The following is a 14544-nucleotide window of genomic DNA, read 5'->3' as shown; positions in this document are numbered from 1 at the left end:
AAATGATCTAAGCGTATCTTACACTCTCATCAATTCCAGATTTTACATAGAGATGAAATCATCTCTTGGAAAGCTTGCATCAGAGAATTTGCAGGTGGGCTTCCCAGGTGGCTCAGACAGTAGAGAATCTGCCTGCAAGGCAGGAGACCTGGGTTACATCCCTGGGTAAGGAAGATTCCCTGGAGTACGAATCAGCAACCCACTCTAGTATTCTTGCCTGGACAATTCCATGGACAGAGGAGCCTGGCAGTCTACAGTCCATGGAGTTGCTAAGAGTTGGACATGACGGATCATATAATACTTTCTTTCACTTTAAAATTCATTGGTTAAAAAAAGGCCAATTTCTGCATATATATTTGAATGTGGTTTTATTCCCCGCCAGCATTTTACCTAGGAAAAGGAAATGGCAACCCACCCCAGTATTCTTGCCAGGAGAATCCAATGGACAGAGGAGCCTGGCAGGCTATAGTCCATGGGTTGCAATAGTCAGATATGACTTAGGGACTAAACCACCAGCCACCAGCATTTTACCTACATTGTATTGATTCCTTTTTTTTTTTTCTGAGATTTTCCCAAAGTGTTTTATTTATTTATTTTTTTCGCTTTCAGTACAGCATTTATTTTCCCTCCCTTTTTGTTTTTTTGGAGGCTAATTACTTTACATTATTGTATTGGTTTTGCCATACATTGACATGAATCTGCCCTGGGTGTACATGTGTTCCCCATCTTGAACCCCCCTCCCACCTCCCTCCCCATCCCATCCCATTGACCTAGCAATCGCACTCCTGGGCATACACACCAAGGAAACCAGAATTGAAAGAGACACATGTACTCTAATGTTCATCGCAGCACTGTTTATAATAGCCAGGACATGGAAGCAACCTAGATGTCCATCTGTAGATGAATGGATGAGAAAGCTGTGGTACATACACAATGGAGTATTACTCAGCAATTAAAAAGAATACATTTGTATCAGTTCCAATGAGGTGGATGAAACTAGAGCCTATTATACAGAGTGAAGTAAGCCAGAAAGAAAAACACCAATACAGTATACTAACGCATATATATGGAATTTAGAAAGATGATAACGATAACCCTGTATATGAGACAGCAAAAGAGACACAGATGTATAGAACAGTCTTTTGGACTCTGTGGGAGAGGGCGAGGGTGGGATGATCTGGGAGAATGGCATTGAAACATGTATATTATCATATGTGAAACGAATCGCCAGTCCAGGTTCGATGCATTACAGGATGCTCGGGGCTGGTGTATTGCGATGTATTGATTCCTTAATCTTACTGTTAGTGCATTTAATTTCTCTCTGCTTTGCTTTTAATAAATAGACTGACATTTCACATGTGTTTTTCCAAGGTTCAATTTTAAGTATTAATGTATTAATAAAATGCCTTTTGAACTGCTCCAAAGAAAGGTCCCATGTAAATAGCAAACGTTGTTTGTGTTGTTGTTGATCTCATTATGTACATTTTGTCTACTGGCCTCTGTCTCTCAAGAATGAGACCTGCATTTTATATTTGAAGATGTTTCCTTTCAAGATAGAATATAATTAAGATATTTAATATCAGGAGGTGATTTCATTTTTCTGCCAATGAATAATTCCTCTTAAATAAATAACATATCCCTGAGAAAGTGAGTACTTGTTTGTGTATAATACTTCTGACTTGACTTGTTGATATCTCTGTAAAATTACCCATATAATTCTCAAGGTCAAATTACCCAGGGAGTAGAAATAAAACTAATTTAAAAGCTGATTTCTTATGGAACACTTAGGAGACTGCTGGGTTTTCACTGCAGTCAGGTTATTTGTTTTACGTCATCTTCTTACTTTATTTACAAATGTTAGTTACATACAACACACGCACACATATACACCACATACACATACATGTCTCCCCCTTTAACATACCACGTAATGGATACTATGTGATAATTATAGAAAACAAACAATTTTCCACATATTAAGCATTTAATCAGGGAAATCTGAATAGTCATGAAAGTCACTATAGTTTGTATTGTGTATTCTTGGGATGATGGTGGTCTCATTCAGGGACATTTGTAAATTTCTGTCATTTTTGGTCGCCACAGTTTTGGGGGTTGCATCTGGTATCTAGTGGGTTCATGGCTACTGTTAATCATCCTACAATATACAGAACAGGCCCCCAACCCTCCACAATAAATTATCTGGTCCAAAATGTCAGCAGGGCCTTGCCTGAGAAACTTATAGTCTATTCTTTACCTATAATAGAACTTTTAAAATTCATCTTCAACAGTCAGGGTTCTCCTGGGTTTTGTGCATCCTCTTAATTCTTCATCCCCCTGGGTCTCTTTACAGATTGGCATCGTGGGAAGAACAGGAGCTGGAAAAAGTTCCCTCATTGCTGCCCTGTTTAGATTGTCAGAACCTGAAGGTATCATTCGTATTGACGGCATCTCGACAACACATATTGGACTGCATGATTTAAGGAAGAAAATGTCAGTTGCACTTCAGGTATGCATAGCAGAGCATTCTCACATGTTCTTTTCATAAGGCGTCTAAGGTTTAAGTGGTTTTAAGTTGATTGGTCTTTTCATGTTAAGTGAATGAGTTGATCCTTTTTTTCCCAATAGAGCATACATTTAGCAGCAGGTATTTTCAACAGACACTTTCATTGGATACCGGGTTTTGTTTTTGTTTTGTTCATTTGTTAGTTTTGTGTGCATGTGATTTAATAACTCAGTGAGATAGAATTCTGGACTCAGACATCCTCAGTTTTCACAGTGTTATCCACTGATAATCACATAATTTTGAGAACAGAAGGATAAATTATTTGTTTAGTGCTGGAGAGATTCCTATATATATTCCTAAATTCATAATAAACATGAATTTTATTAATAAGTGTCTTACTGACATAATTTAGCTGTGGGAAATGAGGACATCTTTTAAAAGTGAATATCTCCTCGGAGAACTTTCTGTGAAATTGTGGGGCTTTGAGGATTATAGGATATATAGATGCTTTGGGGAGACTTTGACAATTTAGCCATTAATGAATAACTTTCACCAGGGAGGCAATACAGCATAGTGAGGAAGAGCAGGGGACTCCGAATTCTGTGTGTACCTTGGTTTTTTCTGTCTTACAAGGCAGATAACGGTATCACCCCCTCAACCTGTTGTGAGGACAGAATAGGTCAGTTAGTGTGAAGTGCTTCATGTAGACCCAGATGTGCCTGCTGTGACGGTGGAGTGCTGAGCTGGGCTCTGATTCTGTCCTCTTTTCTCTTCTTTGTAAAGTAGTATAACTTTCAGGGAAAGTTTGCAGACTGGATTGTATCCACGGGTCGACACTCCTGTCACTCCTTGTGGTTCATTCACTCAACATAATTCTGTGATATTTATTGAGAAATTACTATCCTCCAGGTATATAGCCATGGAGAAGGCAATGGCACGGCACTCCAGTATTCTTTCCTGGAAACTCCCATGGACGGAGGAGCCTGGTAGGCCGCAGTCCGTGGGGTCGCTAAGAGTCGGACAAGACTGAGCAAATTCACTTTCACTTTTCACTTTCATGCATTGGAGAAGGAAATGGCAACCCACTCCAGTGTTCTTGCCTGGAGAATCCCAGGGACGAGGGAGCCTGGTGGGCTTCCGTCTATGGGGTCACACAGAGTCGGACACGACTGAAGCGACATAGCAGCAGCAGCAGCAGGTGTATAGCCAAGGGCAACCTAGTCCCTGTGTCTTCATCTATCATCCTGCCCTCTGCTTTGACAGGCTTGCTTATTAAAGAAAAATTGAGTTTTTTATTTATATACTTAGTAATCATTTGCCCATCAGAGGAAGCTCAGAAAAATAGCCTCTTGAGATGAGAAACAGAGAGGAGGTGAGACAGAATGAGCCAGGAAAATGTGCTTCTTGGAATGTGGGTGTAATGTGTCCTGAAATACCTGTTTATTAGGAAACATGTACAACGTGGCACCCAAAGGAAGGCGAATGTGGACTTGGGTACAGCTGTTGCTACCTACCCGTGACCTCGAAAATACCTGGAATTAATCTAAGTACACATGGACATCACCAGATGGTCAACACCAAAATCAGATTGATTATATTCTTTGCAGCCAAAGATGGAGAAGCTGTATACAGTTAGCAAAAACAAGACCAGGAGCTGACTGTGGCTCAGATCATGAACTCTTTATTGCCAAATTCAGACTGAAATTGAAGAAAGTAGGGAAAACCACTAGACCATTCAGATATGACCTAAATCAAATCCCTTATGATTATACAGTGGAAGTGAGAAGTAGATTTAAGGGTCTAGATCTGATAGATAGAGTGCCTGATGAACTCTGGACGGAGGTTTGTGACATTGTACAGGAGACAGGGACCAAGACCATCCCCATGGAAAAGAAATACAAAAAAGCAAAATGGCTGTCTGAGGAGGCCTTACAAATAGCTGTGAGAAGAAGAGAAGCGAAAAGCAAAGGAGAAAAGGAAAGATATAAGCATCTGAATGCAGAGTTCCAAAGAATAGCAAGGAGAGATAAGAAAGCCTTCCTCAGCGATCAATGCAAAGAAATAGATGAAAACAACAGAATGGGAAAGACTAGAGATCTCTTCGAGAAAATGAGAGATTCCAAGGGAACATTTCATGCAAAAATGGGCTCGATAAAGGACAGAAATGGTATGGACCGAACAGAAGCAGAAGATATTAAGAAGAGGTGGCAAGAATACACAGAAGAACTGTACAAAAAAGATCTTCACGAATAAGGTAATCACGATAATGTGATCACTGACCTAGAGCCAGACATCTTGGAATGTGAAGTCAAGTGGGCCTTAGAAAGCATCACTATGAACAAAGCTAGTGGAGGTGATGGAATTCCAGTTGAGCTATTTCAAGTCTTGAAAGATGATGCTGTGAAAGTGCTGCACTCAATATGCCAACAAATTTGGAAAACTCAGCAGTGGCCACAGGACTGGAAAAGGTCAGTCTTCATTCCAATGCCAAAGAAAGGCAATGCCAAAGAATGCTGAAACTACCACACAGTTGCACTCATCTCACACTCTAGTAAAGTGATGCTCAAAATTCTCTAAGCCAGGCTTCAGCAATATGTGAACCGTGAACTCCCAGATGTCCAAGCAAGTTTTAGAAAAGGCAGAGGAACCAGAGATCAAATTGCCAACATCCATTGGATCATGGAGAAAGCGAGAGAGTTCCAGAGAAACATCTATTTCTGCTTCATTGACTATGCCAAAGCCTTTGACTGTGTGGATCACAATAAACTGTGGAACATTCTGAAAGAGATGGGAATCCCAGACCACCTGACCTGCCTCTTGAGAAACCTGTATGCAGGTCAGGAAGCAACAGTCAGAACTGGACATGGAACAACAGACTGGTTCCAAATAGGAAAAGGAGTATGTCAAGGCTGTATATTGTCACCCTGCTTATTTAACTTATATGCAGAGTACATCATGAGGAACGCTGGGCTGGAAGAAGCAAAAGCTGGAATCAAGATTGCTGGGAGAAATCTCAATAACCTCAGATATGCAGATGACACCACCCTTATGGCAGAAAATGAAGGGGAACTTTAGAGCCTCTTGAGGAAAGTGAAAGAGGAGAGTGAAAAGATTGGCTTGAAGCTCAACATTCAGAAAACAAAGATCATGGCATCTGGTCCCATCACTTCATGGGAAATAGATGGGAAAACAGTGGAAACAGTGTCAGACTTTATTTTGGGGGGCTCCAAAATCACTGAGGATGCTGATTGCAGCCATGAAATTAAAATACACTTACTCCTTGGAAGGAAAGTTATGACCAACCTAGATAGGATATTAAAAGCAGAGACATTACTTTGCCAACCAAGGTCCATCTAGTCAAGGCTATGGTTTTTCCCGTGGTCATGTATGGATGTGACAGTTGGACTGTGAAGAAAGCTGATGACGGAAGAATTGATGCTTTTGAACTGTGGTGCTGGAGAAGACTCTTGAGAGTCCCTTGGACTGCCAGGAGATCCAACCAGTCCATTCTAAAGGAGATCAATCCTGGGTGTTCATTGGAAGGACTGATGCTAAAGCTGAAACTCCAATACTTTGGCCACCTCATGCGACGAGTTGACTCACTGGAAAAGACTCTGATGCTGGGAAGGATTGGGGGCGGGAGGAGAAGGGGACGACAGAGAATGAGATGGCTGGATGGCATCACCGACTCGATGGACATGAGTTTGAGTGAACTCCGGGAGTTGGTGATGGACAGGGAGTCCTGGCGTGCTGTGATTCATGGGGTCGCAAAGAGTCAGACACGACTTACTGACTGAACTGAACTGAATCTAGGTAATTTTAAAACCGAGATATTCTTTTCAGACTCTACTGAAATGCCACCTCACACCCCTTAAGATGTCTGCTATCAAAGAAAAGAGAGAGAAAAATAGAAAATGATAAGTATTGGCAAGGAGGTAGCGAAATTAGAATCGTTGTTCATTGCTGATAGGAATGAAAAATAGTGCAGTTACTATGAAAATCATCTTGCTGGTTGCTCTGAAAATTTAGTGATGAAATTATCATCAGTTCAGTTCAGTTCAGTCGCTCAGTCACGTCCAACTCTTTGCAACTCCATGAATCGCAGCACACCAGGGCTCCCTGTCCATCACCAACTCCCAGAGTCTGCCCAGACTCATGTCCATCGAGTCGGTGATGCCATCCAGTCATCTCATCCTCTTTCGTCCCCTTCTCCTCCTGCCCCCAATCCCTCCCAGCATCAGGGTCTTTTCCAATGAGTCAACACTTTGCATGAGGTGGCCAAAGTATTGGAGTTTCAGCTTCAGCATCAGTCCTTCCAATGAACACTCAGGACTGATCTCTTTAGGATGAACTGGTTGGATCTCCTTGCATTCCAAAGGACTCTCAAGAGTCTTCTCCAACACCACAGTTCAAAAGCATCAATTCTTCAGCAATCAGCTTTCTTCACAGTCCAACTGTCACATCCATACATGACCACTGGAAAAACCATAGTCTATGACCTAGCAATTCTACTTTAGAGCATAAACCCAAAAGAATTGGAAGAAAGGTCTTGAAGAGATACTGGAACATGCTTGTTATAGCAGCATTATTCTCAACAGCAAAAAGGTGGAGGTGCCCAAGGGTCCATTGACAGATGAATCAACAAACAAAATGTGGTGCCTATATATACAGTAGAATAGTCAGTCAGTTCAGTTCAGTTCAGTCGCTCAGTCGTGTCCGACTCTCTGCGACCCCATGAATCACAGCACGCCAGGCTTCCCTGTCCATCACCAACTCCCGGAGTTCACTCAAACTCATGTCCACAGAGTTGGTGATGCCATCCAGCCATCTCATTCTCTGTCCTCCCCTTCTCCTTCCGCCCTCAACCTTTCCCAGTATCAGAGACTTTTCCAGTGAGTCAACTCGTCGCATGAGGTGGCCAAAGTATTGGAGTTTCAGCTTTAGCATCACCCCTTCCAATGAACACCCAGGATTGATCTCCTCTAGAATGGACTGGTTGGATCTCCTTGCAGTACAAGGGACTCTCAAGAGTCTTCTCCAACACCACAGTTCAAAAGCATCAATTCTTCGGTGATCAGTTTTCTTCACAGTCCAATTCTCACATCCATACATGACCATGGGAAAAACCATAGCCTTGACTAGACGGACCTTGGTTGGCAAAGTAATGTCTCTGCTTTTTAATATACCATCTAGGTTGGTCATCACTTTCCTTCCAAGGAGTAAGCGTCTTTTAATTTCATGGCTGCAATCAGTATCCACAGTGATTTTGGAGCCCAGAAAAACAAAGTCTGCCACTGTTTCCCCATCTATTTCCCATGAAGTGATGGGACCAGATGCCATGATCTTAGTTTTCTGAATGTTGAGCTTCAAGCCAACCTTTTCACTCTCCTCTTTCACGTTCATCAAGAGGCTTTTTAGTTCCTCTTCACTTTCTGCCATAAGGGTGGTGTCATCTGCATATCTGAGGTTATTGATATTTCTCCCAGCACATTTAGTCCCCATATTTAAAGATTTCCTCTGGCTATTAGATTTATAACTTATGGTTACATTAGAAAATAAATGAGATTAGATTCCCAAGTTTTATGTTTTGATGGTACTCATCTTGGAAATGGCCATGTAAGATTAGTTAGTAGAAATAAAGGGCATGTCTGTAAAGTCCTTTCATATCCTTGAATGCAATGCTTTAGAAACATGCCCTGCATTATTTTTAATGCTTCTTAATAGGAAAAAGTTGCATGCTTGTATACATAAAATAACTCTGTAAATAAATAACATTGGATGATTCTTAGCTCTGCCAATAATATTTGGAAGCACATCTGAGCAAAGACTAAACACATGTTGACATAAGCATGTTTTGGTTCTGTTCTGTTGGTTTCCATCCTTCCTTGGAGCATGTTCTAGGTACACACTCCAGACAGCAAGCTTACAAAACAGTGCTAAGCTTTGTATCCATGTAGATTCCACTTTATATGCCTTTGTCTCCAAGGTGCAGTGTTGGTTGATTAAAGAGAAAGGATCTGGAGAGAACTTGCCATGTGTAAAGATTCCCAGGAAGTCATTCAGGAGGCAGACAGGGCTAGAATGTTTGAGTGCAGATAAGTGTCAGTGTGACCCACAGTTTATTCCTGCTCTGCCTCATTTACTGTGGGGCCTTGATGATGTTACTTGGCTGCCAAGCTTCAACATCCTCGTCCTTAAACCCGGTCTGGAAATCACTGCCCCACAGCTTTGCGGTGAAGATGTAACAGTGAGATAATGTTTGTGCCCATGTCTCATTCTTAGGAATGCTCAGTCATCAGGAGCTGTTATTATTCTTAAGAATCAGGGCACTGGCCTTTTGGGTATTATTTCTACTTAAGTAGAAAGAGTAACACCTTCTGAAATGACTTTTCTCTTTAATTTCTGTTTATGTGTTCTTGGTCTTTGGTGATTTTCTTTATATTTATTGTTTAATAATAAAAACTAAATTGTTACATAAATATGAATAGCAAAGCAAAGAAACAGAAAATAAAAACAAACAAAAAACACAATAGGAATTTTGGAGAAAAGCATAACAGAAAAATGTATCTAACATTTTCCACCAAGAGCAAGAAATCAGACTAAAATTTTTTTGTATTTTGATTTCTGTCTTTCCTCCCACAAGCTTCTTTCCTGACCATCACCTTGTACATACTCTTTCTTTCCAGTCCCCCACCAAGACCTCCAGCCTTTTTCTCAGCCCTCCCCACACTCTTGACTATTTTCTTTCTCTCTGAGGACAGGGCCTGTATCTCTCATTTCTGTTCCTCTAGTGCTTGTTACAGTCCCTGACAAGTTACACGGGTATTAATAATAATTCCTAACATTTATGGAATCGTTAACACATTTTAGTTTCTTATCCCACAATTTCCTGCTTAATCCTCACAGTTTGTTATCCTTATCTGACAGATTTAAAAGCTGAGTCAATGGGAGCTTATCTTACTTTTCAAGTAAGGGGCAGAGTCAGGATTCAAATTTTATATGTGTCTATTTTTTTTAAATTGAAGTATAGTTGATTCACAGTGTTTCAGTTGTATAGCGAAGAGTTTCAGTTTTATCTCCAAAGACTCCCATCGCAGCAGAGTAATATCCAAAGTACTGGTCATATGACAGAGTCCTACACTCTCCAGTCTCCACCTTGTCCACTTCTCAGTCATGTCCAACTCTTTGTGACCCCACGGACTGCAGCACGCCAGGATTCCCTGTCTGTCACCAACTCCCAGAGCTTGCTCAAACTCATGTCCATCGAGTCAGTGATGCCATCCAACCATCCCCTTCTCCTGCCTTCAATCTTTCCCAGCATCAGGGTCTTTTCCAATGAGTCAACTCTTCACATCAGTATTGAAGCTTCAGCTTCAGCATCAGTCCTTCCAGTGAATATTCAGGGTTGATTTCCTTTAGGATTGACTGGTTTGATCTCCTTGCACTCCAGGGGACTCTAAAGAATCTTCTCCAACACCACAGTTTAAAAGCATCAATTCTTCAGCCGTGTTGTACTCATCAGATATTTCCCCCATTTTTCTTACCATCCCACTTGAAAGGACTCCCCAAAACATAGGAAGAGTGAATAAGTATAGAGCAAAGCCAGCTGGGCTGGAGGAAGCACAAGCTGGAATCAAGATTGCCAGGAGAAATATCAATAACCTCAGACATGCAGATAACACCACCCTTATGGCAGAACGTGAGGAAGAACTAGAGCCTCTTGATGAAGGTGAAAGAGGAGAGTGAAAAAGTTGGCTTAAAGCTCAACATTCAGAAAACTAAGATCATGGAATCCAGTCCCATCACTTCATGGCAAATAGATGGGGAAACAGTGAAAACAGTGTCAGACTTTATTTTTCTGGGATCCAAAATCACTGCAGATGGTGGATTGCAGCCATGAAATTAAAAGATGCTTACTCCCTGGAAGGAAAATTATGACCAACCTAGAGAGCATGTTAAAAAACAGAGACATTATTTTGCCAACAAAGGTCCATCTATTCAAGGCTATCGTTTTTCCAATGGTCATGTATGGATGTGAGAGTTGGACAATAAAGAAAGCTGAGTGCTGAAGAATGGATGCTTTTGAACTGTGGTGTTGGAGAAGACTCTTGAGTCCCTTGGCCTGCAAGGAGATCCAACCAGTCCATTCTAAAGGAGATCGGTCCTGGGTGTTCATTGGAAGGACTGATGTTGAAGTTGAAACTCCAATACTTTGGCCACCTGATGCAAAGAGCTGACTCACTGGAAAAGACCCTGATGTTGGGAAAGATTGAGGGCAGGAGGAGAAGGGGACGACAGAGGATGAGATGGTTGGATGGCATCACTGACACAATGGACATGGGTTGGGTGAACTCCGGGAGTTGGTGATGGACAGGGAGGCCTGGCGTGCTGTGGTTCATGGGGTCGCAAAGAGTTGGACATGAATGAGCGACTGAGCTGAAAGCCAGACGATACTACTATTGCTCTGTCCCTCATTTGGACAATATCAGTTTAGAAATGGATTTATGCACTTGTATGTCACGGGCTGATATGTGTCAGGAGAAGATACTCAAAATGTTATCCCTCCCCAACCAAGAACCCTTTGTCTTTACAAGGTCTTGCTAGCTGCAGAGGTAGAGAAAGTCTGGTAGTTTGGCTACTTGAATTTACTTGTCTAAGTGCAAAAACTTATATTCCTCTTCCTCCCAAATGAGTAGGAAGCAGTGATGCTTGTGTCTCAATACCCCAATTTAGGTAACTTAGGAAGTTGAGAGCAGACTCTGCAGAGGGGGAGCCCAGTGCTGTTTCTTTGAGTTGTCTCTCTGAGGTGAGCCAGGCCCACACCATCTTCCCTGGATCCCTGGTCCCTGTGATCCTGGAAGCAGCAGGGAGCTTCCATGGTGGTCTCTCTTCCTCCCAGGCTCATCCCCATCACTGCTGACCCCCCATGAACAGGTCAGAACTGGGGGAGATGTGATGGTAACAAGGACCTGGGTAGGAGCAGAGACAGGGGAGTGGGATATAGAGCATCAGTCCTGGGGGAACTTTCAGAGATGGGTACTGTGTTCTTAAGAAGGTGCTCCTCAACTTCTGTTGAAAATTTTAGGAATAATCTAAAATGAAAGTTCTTAAAAAATTTCCTTAAACACAACAGGTAGCTGAAGTATGTGCATCCTTTGTGCTCAGGATCTGAAGTAGTTAAATATGTCCCCCAGAAAGAACACCGATTGAGATTATGTGCAGGGAGCAGCCTGCTTACTTGAAAGAACCTGGAAAATGGAGGGGAGATGGAGGAAGGAAGAAGGAAGAATACTGGGGACCAGCCTCCCCTCACCTGGCTACATGATTTGTGCAGAACTCAAGGACATAGCTGAAGGATGAGAAATCTCCAGCATGTGGGAATCTTAGGGTTGATAATTACAAAGAGTAACAAGTTTTTAATAAAAATCTGAAATAGAATGATGGTTATTCCCCTGGCAAGGAACGCTTGCCACTGCTGCTGCTAATTCACGTCAGTCGTGTCCAACTCTGTGTGACCCCATAGACGGCAGCCCACCAGGCTCCTCCGTCTCTGGGATTCTCCAGGCAAGAACACTGGAGTGGGTTGCCATTTCCTTCTCCAGTGCATGAAAGTGAAAAGTGAAGTCGCTCAGTCGTGTCTGACTCTTAGCGATCCCATGGACTGCAGCCCACCAGGCTCCTCCATCCATGGGAGTTTGTTTAGTCTTTGATCTTAAATTCGAGTTTTAAGGGAAATCTTAAATTTGGGTCTTGAAAATTTTTAGCTCAGTTCAGTACTCATTCTGAAATACTGTATGACTAGTGATTTTCAGTGCTTTGGAAGCATATTGGCCACTTAATCAACTTTGTGCGAATAAATCTCCCTTTATAATATCTTTTTAATTGTGGATTTGCTCAGGGATATGTCTTTTTTTGGTGGCACACCCTGAGTTTTCTGTATTCATTTCTCTCTCACCAGACTTAAAACTGGGACCATATTGAAGGAAGGTTTGGAAGGCTTCCTGAGTATCATTCTTCCTCATGATTAGGGAAAAGAAATGTCTATCTATCTTCATCTTTCCTCTCAGGCTTTTGTGAAGTGAGGAGGAAAGTCCAGCCCCAAGGCCAGGCAGGATTTGAACATGGGGATTCCGAGCAGTTCTGGGCCCTTGTGGAAGCATCAGATCTCCTCTTGTTCCCACATGTGTGCCTCCCCTTGTTCTGCCCCTTCACTGAAAGGAGCTTATTGGGCTCTTCTCTGCTGCCCATGTTCTTATGACCTGGCTTACTAGAACCTTCCAGAAGAAAAGGTAAATGGCCGCCATGAGCTTATGTACAGGATTCTCTCTTGAGGCCAAGAGGAGACATATTTCCAGAGTAATTTACTTGTGGCTCCTCCTGAAGCAGATGAATAGGAAGAACTATTTAAATTAAAGTATCATGACACAGGTCACAGTGGGTTTCAGGTCCTTCTGGCCTTGCAGTTAATAACGAGGTTCTGAGGCAGGTCATCCTGACCCACAGGTGAGAGAACGTGGGACCAGCTGATGCAAAATCAGAGGGGATCTCTCTGTGGACAGATATGCTGTAGACCCCAGGAGCTGACGTTCCCCTTGCACACGTGGGGATGTTCATTTCACACATGTGGAGAGATTCCAAATCCTAGAAGACAGTCTGACCAATGGAGAAAATAGCCTAGTTTATTCTTCAGTGCTAATGTGTAAATATTTAATGGTTTGCTTTGAGGCACAAACCGCTACTAATCATGCTGTTGGTAATTCCCAGTCACACCAGGATTGACAGTTAATTTATGTAGATCTTGATGTTAAGTTTCTCATGTGATTATTTCCTCAGTTTGTGTGAGTGTTTAAACAGATATTTATTACCAGGGTGGTTTTTTTTTTTTTTTTTTTAATCAAATCTTCCTTTGTCTTCAGTTTTTTCCTTAAGATGAAAAAAACTTCTTCAACACTTTCCTGTTAGTGTTCAGTAGTTCAGAAGATATTTTGTAGCACACTTTGTACAATGGAAAATTATTTTAGAGATACTTTTTTATAAACATACATTTGCAACTTTATAATTAATAATAATGAATTTAGATGTTTTTGTATTTTAATTTTGACAGTCTGTACATATTGGAATAAAATGAAAAGAGGTTAAGGTAATAACATTCTCTCTTTTGGGGTATTTAGGAACCTGTTTTATTCACTGGAACAATGAGGAAAAATCTGGATCCCTTTAATGAGCATACGGATAACGAACTGTGGAATGCCTTAGAAGAGGTATTTATTAATGATAACTGTAATTAACTTGTTAGCATGAGTATCTGTGTGCTTACATTTAGAGCATTGCAGATAATTAAGGGGAGCGTATCAGTTTCACTGACTTCGGTAACTTCCTAGGAAAACACTGATGACATGGGTGCGCTTAAAAATGTGTGTATTGATGATGATGAAAATCAACAATGTAATGCGACATGTTTTCATTTTAGCTATTTCCCTAGAACCCTGAACAAATAGACACATTATCTTGTCCTTAGCAGAGCACTCAGTTAGATGTTAAAACTGTGGGATCAAATTCTACTAGTGACCTAGGGAATTAATTATTCCATTACACTCCAATATTCATTTTATTCCTGTGGTCTTAGGAAACATCTACTAAGTGGAGACAACAGTAGTTTTTCCTTATTAACTAAAAGATATAAACAAGATCATACTAATAAACTGTAGAAGTTTCATAGGAAAGTGTTTATAAAGATAAATTATATAGTCGGAATTAATGATGATTATTTATTAGCAATTATGTCATTTTAATGCTGTAGCATTAATGCAGATAACAGAACCCTGGAACATCTGCTCAGTTTTTATATTGGTAGGTTGGTTCATTTCTAGAGAATTTTCTGTTATTTGTGCCATGTTTTCCCTTGTCCCACTTCTTAGAATTTCCTCACCCTTCCATGAAAAAAAAATTTTACTATTAAGTTGCTGTCAGTTTGTATTTTAATACAAACTATTTTGCGTATTTGCACTCCTTTTACAAATCAGTTCTACTGATGGCAGAAA

At 41.2% G+C, this 14544-nt stretch overlaps 1 protein-coding gene across 1 annotated transcript in view; it reads left to right on the top strand.

Moving 5' to 3' along the window:
* The window catches only part of LOC148775812 (ATP-binding cassette sub-family C member 4-like), a 154648-nt gene that overhangs the window by 105805 nt on the left and 34299 nt on the right, over positions 1 to 14544 (top strand). Inside the window, 2 exon segments of the mRNA XM_088842651.1 lie at positions 2351 to 2506; positions 13675 to 13764. Of these exon segments, the coding sequence (XP_088698777.1) occupies positions 2351 to 2506; positions 13675 to 13764 (246 nt within the window).

The sequence above is a fragment of the Moschus berezovskii genome, chromosome 13 (assembly GCF_049115385.1).
Source record: "Moschus berezovskii isolate FMDL1 chromosome 13, NW_MosBer_1.0, whole genome shotgun sequence".
NCBI lineage: Eukaryota > Metazoa > Chordata > Mammalia > Artiodactyla > Moschidae > Moschus > Moschus berezovskii.
Note: the sequence above shows the minus strand (reverse complement) of the source record. Positions and strands in the feature narration are given on the sequence as shown.